We start from the raw sequence: 27,782 nt of genomic DNA on the forward strand, positions 1-27,782 counted from the left end.
GCTTGGTAGTTTGGTCTGCCCTGTTCCCATGATGCACTGGGCCAGGGACAGACTAATTTGCATATAGCCAGGTTCTGAGCTGGGATGGGGCAGTGAGATAAATAACGGTGATGGATCAAGCCCTGATCTTTGGACTGGGTAAGAGTGGTCTGCTTAATTCAGACACTCTGTTCATCACCACCCCCTTTTCTGAATCAGGACCCCATAAGCCGCTGCCCAGGCCATAATCCTGACTCCAGAACAATCTAGTTCATGAGCAACTAAGGGACTCATTAGTAGATAATAATCCGGGTTGGGAGACACCTTGTTGCAGAGACACAGATCCAGAGCCCATTCAAATCTGCAATACAGGCAGTGGAAAACTGGATGCACGCATGTAAAATACGAAAACCGAAGAGATAAACCATACGCCACACTCAGTCGCCAGAGGTAGCGATCCATAGTATTTAAGCATCCGGTTAAGAAGCCGGAGCAGCCGGGGCAGACCGTCGTGAGGCACAGAATGTGCTACCATTTTGCAGCAATCAAATTAACAACAGTAGGCTGGCAGCGAAGGCGAGAATTAACGGTAAACCGCCAAAGACGCTGAAAAAAATAGAATGAAAAAATGCCGGTATCGCACCAAATATAGTCTGGAATGAAGTGACAAGGCCAGAACTTACTACTTTAAAAAAGTGTGCCAAGCCTTCAGTCGAATGGGCATTAAAGATTGTGTGAATCAACGCCCCAAAATGCAGGGGGAGATCTGTGTTTAATAAAGCATGTACCTCAGTATGCGTATTACCCACGTGAAGGATGAATGTTTCACGGGCAGATGTAAGGGCGACTTCCTTTTGAGACAAAAGCGCGTTCAAGGTCAGAATAGAAGGCCAGATGGATACATCAAGCTTCCCATATGGAGAAGGAAACAATACATTCTTACAACTGACTACACGTTGGGAAACAGTCACGATGTACGGAATTCCTGCCAGCATACCACAGCAATCTTCATTATTTAATAATAAATAACTACCGTTTGCTAATAAGTCGGTGCAATTGCCGGAGCTGGTGTACATTTTAAAATGCACGCTAAATTTGGTGCTTCCTGGTTGCAAGAACCGTGCAATTGTATATTCCTACAGACAAATGAGTGATCAGGTGTGGACGTGCAATATTTACCTTTTAAAGAAACTTCTTTGGAGATATGCGCTACCTAATGGTTCATATCTGCCTATGTCATAGTGTTTCATGCATGCTTCAAATTTAAACAGCGGGAAAGGGAGCGTTATTAACCCATGAATAAGCCAAACTGCAGAATGTGTCTCAGCCACAGAAAATGGTAAGGGTTCTAACTTTTCAATATGCAAAAGTGAAAACGTGGCATCTTTCATTGACATAATTGTTGTTTAACGTCAGATTAAATGGTAAAATCAGTGAAGAAGTGATCATATAGTCCCATTGCACCTTCCCAGCCTTTAACGTTTGTAAAGTCCATGCAAACTGCATAATAGAACGCAATTGATTTTGACCATGGTACAAAACTGAGTCTTTATCTTGCACAATATCAACAACAGAAGAAACAATATTATCTAATGTGCAAATTCGGGAAGAAAGTGTGTTAATGCTATTATCTACAACTGCAAGCATTTTTTCTAAATTAGCTTGATCAATAGCACGTAACCTAGAAGCAGCATCAAAGTGGGACAGCTTCCAAACTTTGTTGTAAACTGCATAAATCCATCTTTTGGATCTGCCCTTTGCAGGGCCTTTTACTAAGTCATTCAAGTAAACGGCGTCTGTCAATTTGGATAAATGGAGTTAAACTGACGCGAAGGTGGAATGTTTGAGCCAGGACTGACAAAGCTTGCCTACAGAGTAGGTAGTGACAGAATGGTCATTGGTAAAACGGGGGTCAACCCGAACTTGTGTATAGCCAGGGGCCAAACCCAGAAAACGATGCTGGCTTGAATCTGCACTTTTTTGCCATAATAGCCAGCCCCTAGGATCCAAACTTGAAATGTTAAAGAATGAATTATGTAACAGAGTCTGTAAATCACTAAGGGACCTACTGGTCTGATTATTCCAATTGGAGTATTCTCCCAAATCAGGAATAGAGGGAACATTTAATTTTTTAGACGTAGCCAATCCAAAGCAGGTGGTTTTTTTAAATAGTGGAATTCAGAAACAACATATGGTTCGGGATGAGATATGCACAATGCAAAGCCTCAGTTCCTTGCACTTGCCAACTCTTAGAACCCCAAATAGATTTAAGATCAATACTATCTCTCCACAGCTCATAGCCTCCTACAGCCCATTGCTCGATAAAATACTTCGAATACAATAGTTTTGTGTGAGTGAGTCTAACCTTGGAAGAGGACTTCTCAGTCATCTTAAAATAAAATGCATTTGATTGATTAAAATCAGTAAAGTATACAAACTTTTTCAAAAGAGTTTTGGAGCTGCCTTCAACAGGAGCGGGACAATGTTCCCATTGTGTGTAATTAACCACATTTCTAAATGTGTTTGCTTTGTGCAGAAAGTGATTGCCATGGTTTTGGTAACAGTACAAATCAGCAAAATTAGCAGAGTCTAATTACAAATCTGCAGCATAATATTTCAAATCAGAAAGCAGAGCCTCCACGGCTTGGACGTCCCAATCATCAGAGCGAATATTTTGTTTAACCACATCCCCCATTGAAACATGAAGTACATTAGGGACATTAATAACCTCTGTGGGTCCGTGGATTTGAAATTTTACAGCATCCCATACTATCCCATTTAAGACAGGCCAAGCAGGGATAGTCACAAAAGTCTGGTCCCTCTTCCTTCTGTGTGATGAGGAGTGGGGTGCCAAAGTTCCAGCAATTAGTCTAATTGTAGTTCTTTCTTTAACATAGTGTCAAGTCAAAAAACAAAAAAAATACACCACAAATCCAATGGACATGAATAAAAAAAATGTAAAAAGCACCAGCCAAATGTAAGTCCAGGGGGGTATTGAAAAATGTCTTTTAAACCAAACAGCAAAAATCGAACCTTTTGAAGGGGACTTTGATGTGGTAGAGTTAGTGTCAAATGAAAAACGTGATTGATTAGCCACACAAGTCTCTAAATCGGGCATAGATAAGCCTGTGGGATAAGTGTACTCAGTAATATCAAGAGGATCATCAGCAAATGGACTGTAGTCCTCTCGATGCCAACATCAGGTCCGGCAGCAGGTGTCTGAGCCAAAACAGAGTTTTGCATCATAGCTGGACAAGAGACTGCAGGTGTCATACTAAGAAGAATCGACCACTCTGTGTAGTTTGAAATTGTCAATAGAGATGTACCTGTTTTCCTTTCGGCCAGGAAGTGGAGGTAAAATGTTTTTGTACACTGCATGCCAAGCGCAGGAACTAGAGCACGATATGATGGACCAAACTCCTTCTTGTTTGCTACCTTTTCTTTGACCAGTTCACCAACTCGGGGTAGCCAGCCAACTACCAGAATCTGCAACGCAGCATCAGATGTGGAGGGCAAATGTTCCTTTGCAAGACTGTCTCTGGTCTTTTGTAGGTTCTGTAAAACATTAAAATGTTCATCTACGTCAAACGATGCGGCCGGTGCCGCCATGTCTAGACCCTCAAGGTCTGGAACAAACATTTTGATGCCAAAGAGCATTTCGTATGGGGTCCGCCCACCCAGAGACCTTCTAGGGAGATTATTAAGTGCACGCTGAACACTATTGAGGTGGGTGAGCCAGTTCCGGACTGTACCTAATACCCTTGCTGTCAAGGATTGCTTTAAGTCATGGTTCATCCGCTCCACAACACTATTGCCCTCAGGTCGATATGGAGATGAAAATTTGACTTGGACCCCCAATGAACGCATGGCATCCTTGTATGCCTTAGAGGCAAACGCTGGACCCTGGTCCGAATGGAAGGTTCCACATGCAAAAATTCCAACAAAGACACACAAATCCCTTACGACAGTTCGAGAATCAGCACTCCGTTGGGGCCACAACCACACAAAGCGTGTGCACTAATCAACTGCAACTAAGATGTACTCATACGTAGTATCAGAGGAGAAAGGACCGCAGTGATCTAAATAAACACACGCAAGTGGTTTATTAGATATATACAACTGTGTCTGGGGCGGGCGTGCAGCAGTAGCAGGTTTAATCTGCTGGCAAATGTCACAATGAAGGACATATTCACGCGTTTGTTTGTACAATCCGTGCCACCAGTAACGCTGCTGTAGGAGAGAAACAGTAGCAGACACACCGGCATGCGCTGACCCCATGCCCTCCTGAGCCGGTGTAATCAAAGTTTGCCTACGGTCCGCGTTGGGAATCAACCTATCACCAACTTTGTTAATTCTCACATAAGGAACTTTATCAGAACTTAAATGATAAGAGTATTTAGAAGGGAAACCTTTCAGGTAATGAACTCCCTTCTCTGTTGTGGCAATAGCTGCCAAGATGTCATCAATCTTACTTTTGGAACGTGTAACTGCTGCTACCGAGTATGCTGCAACTGCTGTCTTGGCCGCTTCATCAGCAAGACTGCCAACAGCGTGAACTCCAACACGCTGGTGACCAAAGGTATGTATTACAAAGATGAGTGGGAGCCTTTCTTTAAGTTCAGCCACTCGAACCCAGATCATTTTATGTTTTATTGTGCAACCTTTGGAGTCACGATAGTCATTTTGAGTCCAAAAGGATAAATTATCATTGTATGATTGAACACAGTAGTAAGAGTCACTTACAATAAGAGTAGTCACACTGAAATCTGCCTACTCTAGTGCAAGCATCAGAACACGAAGCTCTGCCAATTGGGCAGTACAGTCCCCTAATGTCTGTGTATGCACGACATCGGACTTGAATTCACCATCCACCATAGTACCAACCACTATTGCGCAGACCGAAGAAAATGCGCGCTATGAATTGGTAGCCACTTGTGCAGAACAGTCAGTGTAAAGGATACAATGGAAATCCTCTAATGGCGGCATGGTCAGAGGAGCAGGATGAACAAATTCATACTGCAAAAACTCCTGAGTTTGCAGAGAGGAATCCAAAATGAACGTGACATCCGGAGATGTCAAGGACGTGGCCCATTGTATCCACCGTGGGTGCAAAGCTTTTGAATTTGGTACACTGGCTTTCGTCACTGCCTCCAAGGCGGAGTAACAACCAAAATGCCCATTCCTTGCGAAAGTGCACGCTCCTTAAGAATCGCCATTTGCACTGCTGTCAAAACTTTTTCCACAGTGGAAAATCGCAACTCAGCCTAAGTGTACAAGTGTGACTTGTAAGCGATAGGACTGTGTCACCCTCATTAAAAGAGAGGTACGTGAATCCCACCGTCCCCGATATGATTCTTATCACCAGGTTGGTGTGGTTATCAAAAGTCAACAAGAATTTAGATTCTAGAAGATTAGCCTGCAAAGATTGCAAAATGGCTGAATGTTCAGGCAGCCAGCACGTTTTGGAGAAAGTAGGTTGTACCAAAGCGTAAAGAGGCTTGATACGCTGGGCATTATTGGGAATATAAGTACGCCCGAAATTCAAAAAGCCCAATAAAGATTGTAGTTTTTTTTGTGTTGTTAAAGCGTGCAGCTGTGCACACTTTTCCAGGAAGTGAGGAGCCGTGCCTCAACCTTCATTGTCGAGCTCGTAGCCCAAGAACAACACTGTGTACTCTGCAATGTGGGATTTTGCAAAGTTGAATTTATAGCCAAAGTCCTCAAAACGGCAAATAATGTGGCCTACACGACACAGATGCGGCCATAATTCGTCGTCTGTGAGATAAATGTCATCCACATACGAACATGCATCTGGGTCGAGTCCCTCTAAAAGAGAGACTATGCGGGCGGCAAATACGCCCGGACTGTTTTTGTAGCCCATAGCCAAACGTCGGAATTTCCCTTGTATGCCACCACTGGTAAAAGCTGTCCATTGACTACTAATAGAGGACAGATTGTGGGCAAAAAAGCCATTGGATATGTTAAGTGTGGTTTTAAACCTTTTGCGCACAAGACTATTCACAAGAGCAGAACTGTAAGTATTCTGTACCGCACACGTACGACAATGAGAGTTCAGGTGGCGGTAATCCAATACCAAACGGTGCGAGCCATCAGGCTTAGTCACAGTAAAAAGAGGGTTATTCTTTGGAGACACACACGTTTCAATTACACCTTTATATTCCAATTTATCTGAAAGAGACACGATAGTGATAGATTCCTTACCTTAGAATATCCACAGGCCTCAGACTGGATCCGGAAACTTTTGCGTAGCAATACCTCTGCGCGTCGGTAGGCGTCATCCGCGGCTCCACGTCCGTCGTCGGCGTCGTTAGCGCCGGAATGACGTCGCCGGAGTACTTAGACGCCGCCCTCGCGCACTGACGTCAGTTCTTATTTTTTCCGCGCCAGCTAGCGCAGATCCGGAGAAGCTCTACCCCTTAGTCACTTTTTGACTAAACTTTTTTGATCTTTTGATCTGTTGTTCTCGAGTCGCTATGACTCCTACGGTGCCGGTAGGGATGCCCGGGTTCAAACCCTGCTCCAAGTGTAGCCGACTGATGTCGGTTACCGACCCGCAACGACCGAACCTGCTCCGACTGCCGGGCTCTGACCTCTAATTCTAGGCGGGAGTGGTCCCGCAAGCGGCTTGAACTCCGGCAGTCGGCCCCGCGCCGTTCAAGGTCCCGGTCCCACAGGAGGTAGAGGGACCGGTCGCGGGGTCGGAGCCCTCGTAGCTCCGAGAGTCGGCATCGGTCTTCAGGATCCCGGTCCTCAGGTAAGCGGCATGAGAGGTCGGAAAGGCGTCATTGCTCTTCCGACCCACCCCGACGCTGGAGTTCTGGACTTTTTTTTTTGGTTCCGTCCAGAGGTGTCAGGGACAACACCCGAAGACCCCGGAGTTCAACCTGTCTTGGTACACAAATAAACAGAAACACGGGCTTCTCGATGGTGGCGTCAAAGACCAAAGGTTTATTACTGCAGGGACACAGAAGTCACAGAAACTACACATGGGCAGTATCTAGGAGCCTGTTCGATTTGTACAAAGAGGGTTGTTCCTTATATACTAAATATTGGGCTTCAGGCAAATTCTTTACATGTTACCACAGTTCTAAACATTCGTGTCTTATACAATAAATATTTGGCGTTGCACAGGAATCGTCAACAGTATCTGATGTCAAAACATTACAAATGAGGGGTTCCCACTAGTCCATCATAATCCCATGTCAATTCTTCATTCAAGACCCGGACCGCCTCATCGTAAATTTCGTTACCACCCCCTACTAAAGGCCCAGAAGGAAAGGAGCAGAGCCAGGTGTGGAAGATAGAAAGACAGGATAAGAAATGTTTGTGGGTCGTAAATGGGCACGGTTACCAGCTTCGGCCGCCTAATCATGATCAGGCCAACGAACACAAGAACCAGTATAGCAGGACTGGCCTCAGGCTGGGGAGGCAGCTCTTGCCGAGTCATGCTGCCACAGCGTTGCTGGCCTAAGGTGCACGTGTCACTTGCAAGGTGAATCGCCGGCCAAAGCCTACGTGTCCTTTAATGAAAAGAGGTCATTGCGTGTCCATTGACTATGTGAGGGCAAGGAATACAAAATGGCTTCCGTGTTCTAAGATGGATGCCATGGGTAGATCACAAATGTGTTGGTAACAGGAGTGCTCTTGCTCGTAGCATAGCGAAAACACCAGGATATACTAAATGGATCATTTGCGGTTCACCGATACCAAAATTATGTATTTACGACAATGTTACAAACACGAGTAAAATCGTCACGGAACCTCAGACCCTCCTTTTGCCCTTACATAGGCAATTACTCAGTCTATATCAGAGTCAGAGTCCATTTCTATGCTCATTAGGTCAGCGACATGTCGTTGTATCATCATCCTGCCTCGTGCCTTTTCTCCTAATGCAGGTGGTTTCCTGAAACAGGTTGCAGCGCAGAGACTACACAGAGCGGGACCACACTGTATAATAAGACAGCACGAGAACAGAAATACTAGGATGACACCAATAACCATCAGAACCTTCCATCCCCACGCTGATACCAGAGTCCAAAACCACTCCATGAAGGACCAGTCTCCCTTATCTACGTGTATAGAGTCGGAAATCTTGTGTAGCTTAGAGATTGCTTCATTTACGCTTGCTTTCTCCCAAACTAAGGCGATACTCTGTAGAGTTCCAACTCAGATACACCAGTAATTCATCTCTAGGATAAGATGGAGTATTATTGACGTCTTTAATCATATCAATAATTCCCTGGACTAAAGCTTTGTTGGCTGAGTTGTATTTAGTGGACCGTGGTGGACGCGGAGGATAGGTCTCAAGGGCATATGAAAAAATGGTCTGAAAGGCCTGAAATGATCCATTATAGCTAAAAGGCAAGACTAGATAGGGAATGCCTTTATCCATAGTGTGAGGTATCAAGCCACACACCCAGCAGTTTGTAGTATTAACTATCAGTTGGTGTTGATGCAAGAGCTGTACAAATGTATTATTAATAAATTCTGAGCGTCGAGCTTGTTCGTGTTCAGGAAATGAGTGAAAAGAATGCATAGAAGAAACCGTAGAAGTAGTAGGATCAAGGGGAGGTACTGTAGCTATTGGCACAAAAATCAAATGTACGCCAAAGACGATTCCACCCACCAGCGTCATCAAAACAATTAAAAATGTAACTGCACATTGTATTAGAAAGCATTTGCTGTGTAGTATTCTGTACAGTCTATTTCTGCGTACATAAATTACATTTTCTCGTTGTAGCTCAGGAAGCTCCATCTTCTACAACCGTTCGCGACCACTGATGATGTGTACGTAGATGAAAATGCCTCTATCAGCCCTGGGAGTTCCCAGAACTAACAGAAAGATCGACCTTGTGTCAGACCCCTGCAGATTCAACTAGGCACACAGCCACGACCCTACGGCTACCCAGACGGCAAGGCAATTTTAAAACAAAAAAGAAACAATACAAAGTATTAGCAAACTTCCTGGCTGGAGGCAATGTATAGAAAATGCAAATCTGAAAATAGGCAGTTTTCTGCTTTATTTGTCCATATCGCGAGAACGTAAGTTGTATCTCAGTTTTGCAGGAGCTGTCTGATCTGGAAACAATGTATTTTCAGCTGGCGTTGCAATGTTCACGTTCGCAGATGGCAAATGTTCTTTTGGTGCAGAAGGCAAATGTTCAGGGTTCAAAAGAGCAGTTTCAGGAGGAGAGTCAGAACTTGGTGAATCCGTGATCAGTTCTGCATCGCTGAAAGGTATGAACCTGGGGACTCGTTCCGTTTCAGAGGCACCGATTCCTTTCTTTACCCAGTTGTCGTAAGGAAGTGGCAGAGGCACACGTTTAGCATGTGTCGTGTGGATCCAATGTTTCCTTCCGGCCACACGAATAGCAGTTCTCGTTGCTAACAGGACCTGGAAAGGGCCAATAAATCTGGGCTGAAGATTTTTCGTTCTTGCAAAATTTCGGATGACCACCTGATCACCCGGTTTCAGCTGATGGCCTGGACTCTCCGGTGGCTTTGGCAATGCGTCGAAAACCTGTTGGTGAATAAGACTCAATTTAGCAGTCAAGTCGAAAAGGTAATCAATTAACATTGGGTATTCCAGCTGCTTAAATTCTTTCGGTCTAGGTACCCCCCAAACATTTGCAGGACGACCGAAAACTATTTCGTAAGGACTAAGCCCTACTCTAGAATGTACAGTTGCTCTTGTTGATAGCAAAGCCAAAGGCAATGCATCTGGCCAGGACAAACCCGTGGATGCTTGTATCTTAGCGAGTTTCAGTTTAAGGGTGCCATTGTAACCCTCGACTAAACCCGCGGACTGGGGATGATTCGCACTATGAAATTTTTGCCTAATCCCTAGGCCGGCACACACACTCTGCATAACTTTCCCTACGAACTCACTTCCGTTATCTGACCATACAATCCGTGGCATTCCGTATCGGGGGAAGTATTCTTTAAGAAGAATTTTGGCAGTGGATAAGGCAGTATTGTCCTTCAGTGGGTATGCTTCGATCCATCTGGAAAAAGCACAAACTACCACTAGGACGTATTTCAGGTTATTACAACGGTCCATGTGAATGAAGTCTAGCTGGATCACTTCAAAAGGGCAGGAAGGAGGAGCGAAGTGACCTGCAGGTGTGGGGATTCCCTTGCCAGGATTATGCATCAAGCATACCATACAATTTCTCACCACTCTCTCTGCACACTTACTAATTCCGTCATTCTTCCAGACCGGAGCCAACATCTTACAAATCCCTTTTGAACTGATGTGCGCTGTTCCATGCGCCATCGTCACTACTGCAAGCACATACGCATCAGGCAACATCCAACGCTGTTGTTCCGACAAATCAATCCAACACCCACTCGAGTCCAATTTACCCGTGCTCTCTCTCCATGCACGTTTTTCCTCCTCAGTCGCCTCTTTCTGAATTTCCTTCACGCTTTCCACTGTGTCTTCACACATTCCAGACTCAGAAATCCATCTTGCAGACGTTGCAACATACATTCTACTCATCATATTTCTAGCTGTCTGTTTTGCGATCTCATCAGCAAAAGCATTCCCACGACCAACATCATCCGTGATTGCTTTATGAGCACTGCATTTCACAATCGCAACTTCAGTCGGTAAGGTTAGAGATTCCAACAAGTCATTAACTAGCTGACCATGTTGAATCTTAGTCCCATGGGACGTAATGAAACCTCTTTCTTTCCACAAACGGCCAAAACTATGGGCCACGCCGAACGCGTACTGACTATCTGTGAACACATTCACTCTCTTTCCCTTAGCTAAAACGCACGCTCTTGTTAGCGCGATCAATTCTGCAGCCTGGGCAGAATTCTGACTCACTCTTGCAGTCTCCACAATCGTACTCAAAGTCGTTACGGCATAGGCAGCAGTCACATCACCATTCTCCAATTTGAAGCAAGACCCATCAACATACAACGTGCCATCTGGATCTGACAACGGAGTATTTTTTAGATCGATTCGTCCTTTTGTTTCTTCCTCAGTTCTGAAACAACAGTCGTGTGGTTCGGAATCACTCGACTCTTGACTAGTCGGCAACAATGTTGCTGGATTCAATACATTGCATCTTTTGATCTGAATATGACTAGCTAATAGTGTCAGTTCATAGCCTGATAATCTAGCACTGGTAAGGTGTTGCGTCTTGGTTCGGTTCATGAGTGTATCCACAGCATGAGGAACCAGAACTACTAGCATGTTGTTCATTACTAAACCAGCAGATTGTCGAATGGAAGCTGCAGCTGCGGCTGTAGCTCTCAAGCAACTAGGCAATGCTCTAGCTACTGGATCTAATGTTGATGAAAAATACGCACAAGGGCGTTGTTTATCACCAAATTTCTGCGTCAAAACACTCAATGCACAACCTTCTCTCTCGTGGACATAGAGCGTAAATGGCTTACTGTAGTCGGGTGTACCCAATACAGGTGCTGAACACAGTGCATTTCGTAACTCAGAAAAACTCTGCTGACATTCAACAGACCATGGTACCGGACTCGGAACACCTTTCTTAGTCAAGGCTACTAATGGTTTTGCTAAAAGAGAAAAATTTGGGATCCATTGCCTACAATAGGAGGTAATACCCAAAAAGGCACGCACTTCTCTCTGCGTGCTAGGAACATTCATCTGTGTAATTGCTTTTATTCTCTCTGGGGTCAACTTCCTTCCCTCCTTTGACAAGAGATGACCTAGGTAGGTCACTTCTTGGCAGCAGTATTGCATTTTTGAAGGTGACACCTTGTGATTTAAATCTGACAAGTGATGCAATAAAGAAATCGTAGCTGTTTTGCAAGTTTCCTTGTCATCGGCAGCCACTAGAAGATCATCGACATACTGTACTAAAGCAGAACCACGAGGAAGTACGAAGGAATCTAACTGACTTTTTAATGCTTGACTGTAAATAGATGGGCTTTCACAATAACCTTGTGGAGCGCGTTTAAATCTAAAACTTCGTCCTCCTAGAGAAAAACCGAAAATATCTCTGCTTTCCTCGGCTATCGGAATGCTGAAAAAGGCATTTTTCAAGTCGACAACTGAAAACCATGCTGCTGTAGCGGGAATCAACGTTAACAATGCAGTAATGTCTGGTACCACAGGAAACTGTGGGATCACAATTTTATTAACCTCTCTAAGATCAATTACGAACCTATATACTGGAGGCTTTGTAGGGTCAGTTCGTTTCAAAATAGGCAGTACAGGACTATTACAGACATTACCTCTAGTCTCTTCTACAACATCTTTCTTGATCAGGTCTTGTACTATCAGTAGGAGCGCACGCTCACCTTCACTAGAAATTCTGTATTGTGGAATTCGTGGAAGTTTGACATTTGCTTTCAAAGTTACTACATAGGGTGGATTTCCAATAGACCTACATCATTAGGACCAGTCGCCCAAAGAGTATCAGGGAGTGAACGCAGCTCTGGTGGGAGCGCATCCATCGACAAGTACATCGGGGAGATGATTCTTTTACCCAACGTAAGCTGTACTCCCGCTGGAGAACAGTACAATGTCGCGTACAGGCGTTTTAACAAGTCTAAACCAAGCAGATTTTCGTTACAACCTGTCGTCAAAATCAGGGGTGCTTTCAATTGACGGGGTCCAACAGAAATGGACAAAGGACCAGAAACAGGGTTGTGAACAGGGGCGCCCGAAAAACCTACTGAAACGTTTGTTGAGCCAGACAAAGGTGCGCCAGGGAGTTTTGCATGTATGATAGAACTTTTTGCTGCACCAGTATCCAACAGAAACGGTTCGACTATACCTGATGTTGCTACTGCGACATAAGGCCCACTCTGATCTACTGGTACTGATACTACTCCCTCTCTTTGTCCATGGCTGTCCTAGTATTCACTTTGCTGACCTTCCTCACTAGCTTCATAATAGTCTTCAACATGATACTGTGGAGACCTATTCTGTTGGGCAGATTGTCCATTTCGCTGGTCGAAATAATTATAGGGGCGATCACTTGTCTGTGGAGGCATAGCACCTCGTCCTCGACCTCTAGAGTTTTGCATAGAACTACCACGACCTCTCTGAGCTGCCGCATCATTATTTTGTGTTCGAACTGGACACTCACTTTTGTAATGACCTTCCTTTTTGCAATAAGCACATTGATTCCACTGGTATTGTGGCCTTTGAAAGTTATAATCCGTTCTTTGATATGACCCCTGCTGCATATTAGTTTGATTCATGCGAGGCGGATAAGCTTGTTGTAAAAGTACTTTAGTTTTTAAATCTTTCGTCTTTTTATCTGATTTTTCCTTCTCTTCTTTATCCCTATTTTCATAGTACTGAGCAGTCGCAAGTATTTGCGCAGTCGTAGAGACAGCCCACGCACTTTCAGAATTCTTTAATTTACTACTAAGTTCTGGCAACAGATTGTGCACAAATTTATCGACAAATAATCTCTGGCCTCCTTCTGTGCTCATATCCTGACCACTATGATCCACGAAAGTCTCCTCGAATCTTGTGAAAAAGTCGGAGACGCTTTCGTCTTTCTTTTGTTTGCACGCGGACAATTTGTCCCAGTTAACGCGCAATGCTGGCATCAAGGTTTTCATTAAATCGATTATTCTACCAGGCAAATTAGCAATTAAAGGTTCAGGTTTGGAACCACCTATTTGTTGACCATCCGCTGCAATTATAGCTGCCCAGTCACCACCTAGGGCAACTGGATGATTCTCTTTACGAATTTTAGCCCAAATTGGTTGCGGTACTACATTACCAAACAGCAGATCTATGTCAGTTATATTTAATAAACAAGCGTCAACTGTTTGAGCTAACTCTTTGTAGTACCCTGCAGGATTTTTACGCGGATCTGGCAAAGCCTGTTTTACTGCTAATACTTCAGCTCGCTTCCATGGAATATGTATCCATACTCTCTGGAATTGGGCCGGAGCGGCTGCAATACCAAGCGGTGCATTAGCTTGCACAGCTTCGCGCCAAATTGGTGGAACCTCTCTCATTGGATATTGACGATTTCGTTTCGTACTACGTTTCTCTAACTCTCTCGGTGAAAGAAGGGATGAGTCGGATCTATAACTTAGAACCAGTTCCATCGCTTCTTTTATATTTTGTCCAACTATCATACCTGTAGCAAACTCTTTCTGAACATTAATTAATTCTCCTAGATTTGATTCAGGGTCATCCTCTTCCAATTCCTCACGTAGAAGGAAACACATTTCATCGAACACATATCGTTGTGTCGGTTCGTTCCATTGCATAAATGTATCTAATACATTTTGTACATTATATCTTCCAACTTTCGAAACCCATCTAAGAGCAGTGGAATCTAGTATTCCTCTTTCTTCAGTACTGGGAAGCTGACTACGTCTCTGCACAGAGTCAGAGGTAGGAGTCTTAATCAGAGTTTTATAGAAGGGAGATAGAATATTAGAGACAGAATCAGTGATTCTTCGACGAACAGAAAGCGGAGTCATAATATTAGCAGAGGCAGTGAATAGAGTAGCAGTTGGAACAGATAGATCAGGAACAGTAGGAGTAGCTTGAAAATTAGCTTGTGAAGTAGCAGGTGTGAGCGACACAGGCATAGGTAAAGAAGTCGGCAACCCTAGAAGAGGGGTTGTCGAAGGAACATTAATATTGACCACAGGAGGTACAGGAACTTGATTCAGGGGAGCGAGAACAGGGACACCAGGTTGTCCAGCAACCGGTAATTGAACATTCGGTATAGGTGGAGCCGTAGCACCTTGTGCATACGGTGGGGGTGATCGTAACAAGTAAGACAACAGGGGATCCTTTTCAGGGTCCTCTACTATCTTAGCCGTACTCGATGGTAAAGCAGGATAGCACTTGTCTATCGCTAAATTACGCTCTCTATCGGCCACCTCCATCGCTTTCTCAGACTCGTTGAGTTGCAGCTGCCTAGCAGACTGTTCTAAAGTCAACTCTTGCTCTTTCTGTTCTTTCTTCAACTTTTTAATTTCTCTCTGTTTAGATTCTTTTCGCCAATAACGGAAAGAATCAAACATTGCCGGCCGGGCTTTCTTCTTAAACAACCTTCTTTCTAGATTATCGAGAATTTCAGGTTCAAAACTACCATGTAGTGGCCAACTAAGGACACCATCTTTTTCTGTATAGCGGATCCATATCTCGTTATAAGAGATAGGGCCCACACCAAATTTGCAATATAGATCATAAAGGGGAGTTCCAATCGGAGGAACCAAACACGAGTCCTCCAACTGGGAATCACTGTTGCAACTAAAACAAGACAACATACAATTTTTCTGACTTACCATTTTATAATCCGGAACACAAGACAAACAAAACACAAAAAGATGCGCACTTGAACCGAGAACTTAGGCCTACCAGAACTGACAATTGTATCGATACCTGAACTGAACAGAATGATTATCGTAACTAGAATAACCAGTGATAACCTTACAGAACTGAACTGAACTGAGAACTAAAAGGATTATCCAAATAGGAGCAACCCTCACAAAATAACCAACTAGCAACCACTAAATACTTAACTGAGGCACTGAAGACGTCACCAAGGAGAAACCCGTCACGTTTCGCCGTACTGAGGACTGCACCTCGGGTCCAAGACAGGGCGACGGTCAAGGCAACGGACCACTGCAGCCGTCTGAACGGGAACCCTCGTGGAAGAGGACGTCGGGGCCACTTTTGCGATATGCCGGGATCGATGAAGTGGGGCGCCTCCCTCTGAAATCTTCACACGAAGCTCCTCGAATTCTTCAGGCTTTTGGACCGGTACCGAATGACGTCGCCCCGAGTTGGGCGCCAAATGGAGTTCTGGACTTTTTTTTTTGGTTCCGTCCAGAGGTGTCAGGGACAACACCCGAAGACCCCGGAGTTCAACCTGTCTTGGTACACAAATAAACAGAAACACGGGCTTCTCGATGGTGGCGTCAAAGACCAAAGGTTTATTACTGCAGGGGCACAGAAGTCACAGAAACTACACATGGGCAGTATCTAGGAGCCTGTTCGATTTGTACAAAGAGGGTTGTTCCTTATATACTAAATATTGGGCTTCAGGCAAATTCTTTACATGTTACCACAGTTCTAAACATTCGTGTCTTATACAATAAATATTTGGCGTTGCACAGGAATCGTCAACAGTATCTGATGTCAAAACATTACAAATGAGGGGTTCCCACTAGTCCATCATAATCCCATGTCAATTCTTCATTCAAGACCCGGACCGCCTCATCGTAAATTTCGTTACCACCCCCTACTAAAGGCCCAGAAGGAAAGGAGCAGAGCCAGGTGTGGAAGATAGAAAGACAGGATAAGAAATGTTTGTGGGTCGTAAATGGGCACGGTTACCAGCTTCGGCCGCCTAATCATGATCAGGCCAACGAACACAAGAACCAGTATAGCAGGACTGGCCTCAGGCTGGGGAGGCAGCTCTTGCCGAGTCATGCTGCCACAGCGTTGCTGGCCTAAGGTGCACGTGTCACTTGCAAGGTGAATCGCCGGCCAAAGCCTACGTGTCCTTTAATGAAAAGAGGTCATTGCGTGTCCATTGACTATGTGAGGGCAAGGAATACAAAATGGCTTCCGTGTTCTAAGATGGATGCCATGGGTAGATCACAAATGTGTTGGTAACAGGAGTGCTCTTGCTCGTAGCATAGCGAAAACACCAGGATATACTAAATGGATCATTTGCGGTTCACCGATACCAAAATTATGTATTTACGACAATGTTACAAACACGAGTAAAATCGTCACGGAACCTCAACGCGGCCGGGGATTCGGGTGACACCACCCACGCGGCTCTGTCGGAGTCGCGGGCATTGCACCCTGCCCCATCCCTGGGCACGATGCGACGCCGGAGATCGAGCGGTACCTCATGGCCATGAGGTCTCTCCCTCCTCCGCCGGGCTCCGTGGCGCCTTCGGGCCCAGCGGTCCCGGCTGGGGGGCCTAGCGGGTCGGGTGCTTCGGCTCCGCCGCCGGCAGGTGCTTCGGCCCCGGCGCCGCCGGCGACTTCGGTACCGGCGCCGCAGAACCCCACTATATCCGGTTCCGGATCCGGGTTGTCGTCGGTCGACCTGACGACCGCACCGACGCCGGCCCCTAGGGTGTCACCCCCGGCGCCGCCTACGGGCGACGCCGTACCCAATCCTACACTTGATTCGGTTCCGGCGCTGCTCTCGACGTCGTATGGAGACTTTTACTTCCACGAACCGGCCCCATCCGTTGAACCTGAATTTCAGGTGATGGGTGACGAGGGAGATTGGGATGGGACTGTGGACCCTCTGGCACAGGAGTGCCAGTCTCAACAGGACTGGACATATGAGCTTGGGGATGCCAGTGGACTGGACACTTCGCCAGACACTGGTTTTGTTTCCCCTCCAACCGTGGCTACGGGGGAGGGGGCCGCCTACAGTGTAGTGTTGACGCGGGCGGCCAAGGCATTGGGCCTAGAGCTCCCCGTCGCGGCCGTGAGGACTAACCTCCTCACTGAGGTCCTTAAACCGCAGGCAAGCTAGACTGAGGCGCTATTGCCGTTTAATGAGGCCTTGTATGACGTTCTTTTGGGCACTTGGTCCAAGCCCGCTACAGGTCAGCCTGTAGATAGGAACGTGGCCAGACGCTACCGCCCGGCTCCGGGTGACCCTTGCTTTTTGTCCACCCACCCCACCCCCGAGAGCCTGGTTATCCAGGCCTCTACTTTCCAGACCGCATTCCCAACGGCTCCGCCCGATCGGGAATCCAAGAGGTACGAACAATTCGGTAAGAAGGTGTTCTCGTCCCTGAGTTTGGGACTGTGGTCAGTCAATACCGCTTGTCTCTGCGGCCGCTACACCCACACTCTGTGGGACACGGTCGCGGACGTGCTGCCACAATGTCAGGAGGAGGCCCGGACTAAACTCGCCCAAGCCCTTGCGGAGGGTCGAGATGCGGCACGCTATTCCATCCGGTGTGGGCTGGATACCACGGACTCACTGGGCAGAGCGATGGCAACGACGGTGGCGGTGCGACGCCACGCCTGATTGAGGACCGCCGACTTTTCAGCTGATGTCCAGGCCACCCTTCTGGACATGCCATTTGATGGCCGTCGCCTCTTTGGCGACAAGGCAGACCATGCGCTTGAGCGTTTTAAGGACTCCAAGGCTACGGCCAAGTCCTTGGGCCTCTCGGCCCCACGCCAGCAATCTGGTGCCTTTCGCTCCTTTCGTGGCAAAGGAAGGGCACCCCCACACGTGCTGCCAGCCACGCACCGCAGACTAATGCACAGCGCGGTGGCGGCCGTGGAAACCGCCGTGGCGGCGGTCGGGGACTTCCGCTTTAAAACTCTCCTAGTCCTTGCTTTCAGGCCCGTGTGACGCCAGTGGGGGGCAGCGTTCGCCATCACCACATCCACTGGCGCACTGTCACGTCAGACAGGTGGGTCCTGCAAATCGTCCGAAGGGGCTACTCCCTCCCCTTCGAGACGACACCTCCAGCCATGCCACTGCAATACCACCGCTTATCGGGGGATCACTTGCAACCTCTGCAAGAGGAAATTACGGCCCTCTTGGCCGAGGGGGCCATAGAGCGTTCCTGGGCCAGAAGTAGGGTGTGGTTGTTACTCCGACTACTTTCTGGTACCCAAGAAGGGCAAAGGGGGCCTACGCCCTATCTTGGACCTACGGAACGTCAACGGCTTCCTCCGGAAGGAGAAGTTCAAGATGCTGACTTTGGCTCCGGTCTTAGCTGCCCTAGACCCAGGAGACTGGATGGTAGCGTTGGACTTGCAGGACGCCTATTTCCACATCCCCGTCCTGCCGGCCTACCGGCGTTACCTGCGGTTCACGGTAGGCCACGAGCACTTTCAGTTTACCGTGCTCCCCTTCGGCCTTACCAGCGCTCCACGGCTGGTCACAAAAGTGATGGCGGTGGTGGCAGCTCATCTGCGCAGGTTAGTGGTTTCAGTCTTCCCCTACCTCGACGACTGGTTGTTGAAGGTGGGCTCGCCCCAGACAGTCATCAGCCACCTCCAGACTACGGCCGTCCTCCTGCACCTGCTGGGGTTCTCCATCAATGTGCCGAAGTCACACCTGTGTCCCTCTCAGAAGCTCCTCTTCATCGGAGCGGTTCTAGACTATGCGCAGTTTCGGGTTTATCCTCCCGAGCAGCGGGTTCAGGATATTCAGGCTCTGATTCCAATCTTTCAGCCTTTATCCCGAGTCTCGGTCAGGTTGATGCTGCGGCTTCTGGGGCTGATGGCCTCCTGCATCCTTCTGGTGCATCACGCCAGGTGGCGGATGCGGGCTCTGCAGTGGGACCTGAAGTTTCAGTGGGCCCAGCATCAGGGCAACTTGTCCGACCAAGTCTTGATCTCGGAGGGCACTGCAAGACAGTTGCAGTGGTGGCTCTCGGACCGCGATTGGGTCAGCGGCAGAGCCCTCTCCCTACCCCAACCGGATCACGTAGTTGTGACGGACACGTTCCTCCACGGCTGGGGGGCCCACATGGGAGAGGCGGAGATCAGAGGCCTCTGGTCTCCGGCGGAGTCCCAGCTCCACATCAACCTTCTGGAGCTGCGGGCGATCCGACTTGCACTGAAGGCATTCCTCCCCTCTTTCCGGGGGAGTGTAGTGCAGGTGTTCACGGACAACACCACTGCCATGTGGTACTGCAACAAACAGGGCGGGGTGGGGTCGTGGACCCTCTGCCAGGAGGCTCTGCGACTCTGGCAGCGGCTGGAACATCAGGGAGTGACCCTGGTGGTTCAACACCTGGCAGGTTCTCTGAACGCCAGGGCGGACGAACTCAGCCGTCGGTGCATGATGGATCACGAATGGCGTCTGAACTCGGATGTGGCGCAAGGCCTCTTTCAGCAGTGTGGAGAGCCTTGGTTAGATCTATTCGCCACAGAAGAGAACGCGCAATGTCATCAGTTCTGCGCGTTGGAATTTCCAAGGCGGCACTCGCTCGGAGACGCTTTTCGTCGCGAGTGGAGTTGTGGTCTATTGTACGCCTTTCCGCCTATACCACTTCTGCCCAGAGTGCTGAAGAAGATCAGGCACAACCGTACCCAGGTTATCCTTGTGGCTCCGGACTGGGCACGAAGATATTGGTATCCAGAGCTACTCAGCATGTCTGTAGATCCCCCGATTCGTCTGGCTCTTCAGGAGAACTTTCTGTCGCAGCAGCAGGGGACGGTCCTCCACCCGAACCTGTCCAGTCTCCACCTACAGGCTTGGAGATTGAGCGGCGACAGTTGAGGCCATTTGACTTGCCTCCTGAAGTCTGTAATGTCATTCTGGCAGCCAGGCGTCCCTCCACAAAGTCGGTATACGCCTGCAGGTGGAACAGATTTGTGGCATGGTGCACAGCAAAGGTTGTGGATCCACTCTCTGCCCCCCTTTCTGAGGTTCTCCTCTTCCTTCTTTCTCTTGCCCAGCAGGGCTCTGCCCTGGGCACTATCAAGGGCTACCTTTCTGCCCTTTCCGCCTTCTTAAGGCTACCTGATCAGCCATCTTTGTTCAAGTCCCCAATTGTAAATAGGTTTCTGAAGGGCATCACACACTTGTTCTCTCCTGTTCCATTTGTGATGCCTCAGTGGGACTTGAGCCTTGTACTTACTTTTCTGATGTGCGCTCCCTTTGAGCCACTTCATAACTGTCCTCTCCGTCTTCTTACTCTGAAGACTGCTTTCCTGGTTTCCATCACCTCTGCCAGGAGAGTGAGTGAGCTCCATGCTCTTTCTTCCAAACCTCCTTTCCTTTCTGTCCATCCGGACAAGGTTGTGTTGCGGACAAGACCCTCTTTCCTGCCCAAGGTAGTCACTGCCTTCCACATTGGGCAGTCCATCACCTTGCCCACCTTCTTTCCGCCTCCGCATCCCTCGAAAGAGGAAGAGAGGCTCCACCGTCTGGACCCAAAACATGCGCTCTTACTATCTAGATCGCACACGCCAGTTCTGGGTGGATGACCAACTCTTTGTTGGTTACGTGGGCGTTAAGAAAAGACGGGCGGTGCACAAGCGGACCATCTCTCGGTGGATCGTGTTGTGTATCCAAACATGCTACTCATTGGCTAAAAAGGAACCTCCTGTTAGGCTGAGGGCCCATTCCACTCGGGCCACGGCGACTACTACTGCCCTGGGCCGGGGAGTCCCCTTGCAGGACATTTGTCAGGCAGCTACGTGGGCCTCGCTGCACACGTTCGCAAGACACTACTGCCTGGACAGCCAAGTCCGGAGGGATGGCTTCTTTGGCCGTTCCGTCCTCCAGGACTTTCTGGTGTGATATTGGTTTGCAGACCCACCACTGGGGTTGGTATTGCTGGGGTATCTATTCTAAGGTAAGGAATCTATCACTAATGTGTCTCTTTCAGATGCACAAGTTACTACTTGTGTAACGATATATCTGTAAGAGACATTAGTTAGTGATAGATTCCTTACCGACCCACCCATCCTTTTGTTCTGCAAACCGATATCTAGGGTTAAGGTCATACCCTTTCAGGGCCCTAGTTTCATGGCACCAGTGTTGGTTCTATCATGGCTCTGCGTATCTGGCGCGGAAAAGCTATGTATCAGAACTGACGTCAGCGCGCGAGGGCGGCGTCTAAGTACTTTGGCGACGTCATTCCGGCGCTAACGACGCCGACGACAGAAGCAGAGCCGCGGACGACGCCTACCGATGCGCTGGGGTATTGCTACGCAAAAGTTCCCGGATCCAGTCTGACGCCTGGGGATATTCTAAGGTAAGGAATCTATCACTAACTAATGTCTCATACAGATATATCGTTACACAAGTAGTAACTTGTGCTTCAAGGATTTCTGCAACTGGAGCTTTCGCTTCACGCCGCTTGGGGTATTGGGGTTGCGGCTGTGGCATAGACCGTAAGGGAATCTCATGTCTGGGTGAAAATTTGTTCCAACCACAGTGAGTACGGTACAAAGCCGGCGCACCTTTTGCCCAATCTTCTGCAAAATGCATGGCCTGCTCCTATGGCACTGTGTGCGCGAAACTAGGGAGGATTACCTCCTCCCCTTGCGGAGCTGCTAAAACAAAAGGTGGGAGCCAGTCAACCTCCACCAACAAAATTTCATAGGTAGTAGTTAGATTTTCCCAAAATACCCCTTTTATGGTACGCTGTATGTCACCGTCAATTATAAGGACAATTTCAAAAAGTCTTTCAGGGGGAGCCACTCTAGTGTCACCTGTCTCAACTACAACAAATGTGTCAGCTGCTGTCACCTTCAGTAGTGGACGCAAGGCCTCTCGCACTATGGTAATCTCCGCCGTGCTGTCCAACAGAGTCAGCGCCCATGTCAGATTCCGAAGCTGCGTTCTCACTATCCGTGGCATATCTAGCTGTTACAGCAGCAACTTTCTTCTTCTGAAACTGGGGTCTCTGATGTGAAGAGTCGTCCTGCTTGCCTTTACCATCAGTCTTACGTGGTGGGTCTTGCTTCACACCCCTCCCCCGGCCGTCGTCTCCTCTACCGGTGAGTGAGATCGATGAATCCTGCTAAGAGCGAGGAGAATGTTGTTCAGGAACCTGAAAACGATCAGGTGACCTAATCGTAGCACGGTCGCGCAATTCATGAGTGCGCTCTGTAGACACAGGTATTGGCAAGGCGGATCTGGACCCCTGTTTCTGTTGCTTTTTCCCCTGTTTTTTATTTTTAGTCAAAGTCTGTTTTGGACCTGAGGAGTGATCATCTTTGTCAGACTTTGCCGCCTGTGTTTGCTTTTGCGCTGCCTTGGCAAAAGGCTTAACACCTAAACTATTATGGCCAACGGTCTTTTAAGCTGCCTTGATAATTCTCAGTAACTGACTGGGTTTCTTTGCATAGGAGACATCGCGCAAACCATTTGACACCTGGAAGCCTACCGCATCTCCCTTAACGTTAGCAAGGACAAGATCGGAAACTACGTCAAACACTCAGTCTCATTCCCAATTCAGCAGCCGCCTCCGGTCCGTGCTCATCCTGAACACGATTAATGACCGAGGGTAGGACATACATTGACGGGGTGCCGAAGCATCTCGTATAGACTGCCGCAAAAATCATACCCCATGTGGTACAGTCAGTCACTTCAGGTACTAAGCCTTTCTGCAAACTAATCCTAAGAATCCTGTGTTTCTCCACAGGAGTCGTGCTAGGAATAATTTCTCGGCAAGCCCAAAAGGCATCTCGTCCTTATCTTGGGGATGCTTGCCCATAACCGCATTAACCATAACGGGACTAAGCTTCAATCAGTTCAGCTCAACTGGATGCGCCGCAACACCAGGGCCCCCACCTGGCATGTTGCAGGAAATGTAATGAACTAAAGCCCTAACAACCTTCTACTGCAGAGGTCTAAAGGGGCCTCAATTCAAGTAAGGGACATTCCCCTGCACACGTGTGCGGGGTAAATCCAGCCAAAACAGGCCAAGAAGCGCCTGGAATGGACAAAAGACCTAATCTAATTGCTGTTAGAGGGTGGGGAAGGGCGCCATCAAACCAAATGCAGTGCTGCCAAGCAGAAATCTGAATCTCCTGTGTCCTATAAGGAATGTACTACAGAGGCACGGCAGTGGGGAGTGTAAGTATGAAACAAATTGGTTTCTGCATTGACTGCAGGAAATGTAACCCATGAGTAGAAAAGCTCAAACGGGTAAGCCGCGTTAGCACTTACAACAAAAACGACTGCCATGCCTTCCATGGCAACGTTATAAGCCTGTAAATGATTACGGACCACCATCCTACTAAGCTGCGGGATGTCAACGGCCATAACGACACAGAAAGAATAAAAGAACAATGCAAAGAATATAGCACAACTGGGTAGTAATCCAATGGAAAACCGTTTTTAAATTATCAAGCTTGAAAAGACCTATGTAACTATAGGTAGGTTTATCCGTCACCACTGTCAACCGGAAACAATAGGGAGGGTGTCATGGACTGATATAAGCCCTACTCGAGAGTCTCACAATATTCCCACAACCTTAAATGCGCCATGCTTTCACCATCAGGAAATGATGAAATAATGATGGTGAAAATAGGTACCATAGCGCCTAGTAAATTACCCTCGCTAGCTAGGAACTATGTTTTATAAAATATAGACGGTCTCTTAGGCTTGTTTGGGGGACCCAATACCTCTAAGATCAGCAGGGATGAATCCCTCCAGGATCTGCAAAAGCTCTTTCTCTCTGGAAACGTAAAATTCTTCCACGTGCCTGAAATCATGCCTACAGTATGATATTAAAGGCGCCAGAATCACATTGGCTTGCAGCTGCATATATGTTATGGCTAGAATGTGAGCCGATCAGCTCGAACAACAGCTACCTTGTTATGATAACCTTGGAGGCTTTAGCACTCAGTGTGCAGACTAGAGTGAAAATGTAAGTCTAGGGATGCTGAAAACAAGCCAGTCTCATGTGAAGCATTTCACGCAGCCTAACTTACAGCAACAGTTATATGCAGTGTGGTGTGCAAAAGAAGCAAAAAGGAAAAATGGCGTTTAAACTTCTAATAGGCCTATGCTAACTTAACAGTGTGAATAACAAGGCCCAGCCCACACTACAATATTGTATGGTTTGATAAGTGAAGCTGCATTACCCAGTCCCACCTCCCTGAGGGCTATTGCTTTGGAACTTCCTCATGAGGTGAGGAGTCTGCAGGCAGGTCTAACCATTGGAAGTAGTAGTTAAATACCTTTGCTAATAATGTTTCTGCTGGATAAATAATCTTCTTGCAGATTACTCACTGTCCGCCCTCTCCCCAAAGACATGGTGCTGTGAATCATGAGATTTTAAGGTATGCACATATGTTTTGTGTTAAATGTTTCTCTGTCATGGCTCTCTTAGTGCCTGTCTGCCTTGATGGGGCACTGAAAAAGCATCAGGAATTGACACTTCGGACGGGATGGCACCTGAAATACTCCAGTAATAATCTTATCCAGAAGAGAGTTGTGGTTGCAGCCACATGGCACCTCCTGGTGGTGCTGGAGAATTACTGCTGGGAAAGAGTGATCCCGATCAGATCAGTCTGAAGTGTGGAAGGGGTATTCATAAGGTGACTAATACGAGGGAAGACTATGTATTCACCAGCAATATTGCTACCGAAGGTAAGCACTTTTCTTTTGCTCACTTGTTGTTTGTGTGAGCCCTGCAAGACAAAACCTGTATCTAGCCAGACTGATAAACATTGGGGAATTCTGCCAATGGGCCACTTCAATACATTCAGTGCTTCTCATTGAATAAAGCACACTGTAAAGCACAGTTCATGATCATTCAGCCGGACAACTGGCTTATATCTATCCAAGGATGTAGCTAGAATTTATAAATTGTATGTCACCACCACTTGAGTGAATTCACTGAGCAATGTTCAAGAACCAAAACGCATGCCTCCGCTCTCAAAGGTGTTTCCAGTTTTAGTCTGTCATTTGATTGTGTGATTTATTTCAAGCTTCGTGCAGAACTCTGTTACTCGAAAGGTTTCCATGTAACTCAGGCATGACAAAGGATGCCTCACAATGAAACAAACAATAGCCTTCATTTGTTTCCTGAAATGTAGTGAACTCTTTTAAAGTTACAAGGATATGGAAAGATTGTTCCAGATTCTAGAAGCAAATACTGTGAAAGAGAAGAACAAATGTCAGTTCTCTGGAATATAGGAATATGGAGAGCAGCAGCGATAGAGACTGAAAGAATTGTTAGATCTACAGAAACTGAGGAGGGGAAATCTAGATGGTAAATAAGTCTTAGCCTGCTTTCTAAACCATCTCCATCTGGTTGATTAGATAATTCACCAAAAGTTCTCTTCTTTCCATCTCAATCAAACTATTGAATTGCCAGTTTTCTTTCCCAATCCAGAATCATTATCTCAAAGGGCACTACACACCTTAAATGTTGAAACAGCTTATACTATACAATATTGACAGAATAGAATCATTTAGGAAAAATAACTATTCATAGCTTTCTCTAAACTGAGGTAGGCCTATGCTATACCCAAAGCAGGTATTTGTAGTTGGGTAGTCAGATGCATTCAAGCTTGCTATGCCAAAACCAAGAAAGCCACACCATTTCCCCCACTGGCACATTGTACTATGACGATGGGTATCAATGGCTATCTTAGGGAACATTCCTATAGCAGACAGTTGTAAAGAAGCTAATTTGGCAACTCCACACACATGTACTAAACACTACTGTGTGGATGTCCTTGTAAACCAACAGGCACATGTAGGACAAGCTGTAATAAGAAATGTATTCCAAACATCTGCATCACCCAGTAACTAGCCACTGCATGGAGAGAACTGCTTAACAGTCTATGCACAGCATGCGTATCTACAGTCACCCATGATATGGATGGATTATGTCCAAAGAGATTTCTGTTGGACAATCATTTTCTTAACTTAACCCTCCGCTTCCTTTTTGGTTTAACTGGAAGTATTTAGAATCGGTGAAACAGCTTCTAGTAAATGTGTGGTTAAACAGCGGATCAAATGTTACCTGTGGAAGAAGAGAAGTGCTCAGTCTCATGGTGTATTCAGAAAAATGCAATATGGTAATAAATGTTTAGTAGTTACAGAAAGTAGCAGTGCGTTACAGTCAAAGGTCTAGTAGTTTAAGAAACTATTTGTTTCTGGGCAAATCATACTCTCATTGTGCCTCTGTACACTGATGCCACTGTATGCCAGCTCTTTGAAACAGGCTTAATGAAATACATAAACACCTAGAGCTTACTCCAAGGACAGGACCCCTCAGCATGCCATTCCTTAACGCCTTCTGTGTTCTTTATCTGCAGACGGATGGATTTACATCTCAATAGCTGAATGTGCTCTGCAAGCTGCCTCTTGTACGGTTTCTCTTGTGTTGCAGCTTCTCGGTCCTCTCTGCCGATAGGGGGATGATTAAAAGTACCAGGGAACTAAAATGTGTGACAGTGAAAGTCCTGCGGTGCCTCTGAGCGCGCAGTAGGATGGGTGCCACGTTTGCAGGACAAACCTGCTAAATGTGGGTTGCTTGGCCACTTTTCTTCAACCTCCGTGGCATCCGTACTTCATCGAAGTGTTTTCTCCATCCTTCTGGAAGCTCTAGAAATCATGCGTAAATGTAAACACCAACCACATGATACTTACGTGTTTTCCATGCTCGGAAAAATTCATTACCCTGACCAAGCTTTTAGTGAGTCACTTAAATAACAAATGCCAAATAAATGAGGATGCTGAATGTTGTCTTTTCCAATTTGTAATCCTACTGGCTATGTGCTTCATGCTGCTTAGGCAAGGTTTTGTCCATCTTCTGGTTGTGATCGTTGAGTATCTGGACCGGTTCGATTACTGAATGGTTTCTCCTTTCTTCCCAGTAACCAGAACCCTGCCCAGCCATCCAGCCCCCTCATTGAGCATGCTCCAGACTGCAGAAAGTATGGTATGTACTCAGATTGGTCTGTAACACTAATAGCGGGCAGGCCCACTGATGTATAGATTTTCCAGTCATCAAGTCAAACTAGAGAAGAGGAGAGATGTTGGGTCGCCTCTGTTTTTTTGGATGTGCGAATTGTACTATGAGCTTGACCTGTTCTAATTAAGTGTCAGAACACCTTTCAGAGGACCACAGGGCAAGCAGGAGTTCCCGGGCCCAACTGAGAGGGTGGAGGTGGAGGGGCAGGGGAGGAAGGGGTGATGCCTTTTACTTCTGATGTCCCGGGCTTAGACCTAATACAGGTCCTGAGTAACTGGGCCAGTACTATCCCGTCAAGCACTTTGCTGTCTGTGGTAGCACAGCCAAAGGCTCTTCAAGGGGCGGTAGGTGATAGCCATACACAGAATCATAACTCAACACACGCACAGTAGCAACAATAAAATGAT

General features: G+C 46.9%; 1 protein-coding gene across 3 annotated transcripts in view; it reads left to right on the forward strand.

Annotated features, from left to right (window-relative positions):
- The window catches only part of PNLDC1 (PARN like ribonuclease domain containing exonuclease 1), a 458,177-nt gene that overhangs the window by 279,813 nt on the left and 150,582 nt on the right, over positions 1-27,782 (forward strand). For all 3 annotated transcript variants that reach the window (XR_013598671.1, XM_078653131.1, XM_078653121.1), the window contains exon 13: positions 27,278-27,342. Coding sequence is in view for 2 of the 3 variants with exons in the window: in XM_078653131.1 (XP_078509257.1) it covers positions 27,278-27,342 (65 nt within the window). In the remaining variant the exon portion in view is untranslated. The remainder of the gene's footprint in view (positions 1-27,277; positions 27,343-27,782) is intronic.

The sequence above is a fragment of the Lissotriton helveticus genome, chromosome 1_1 (assembly GCF_964261635.1).
Source record: "Lissotriton helveticus chromosome 1_1, aLisHel1.1, whole genome shotgun sequence".
NCBI lineage: Eukaryota > Metazoa > Chordata > Amphibia > Caudata > Salamandridae > Lissotriton > Lissotriton helveticus.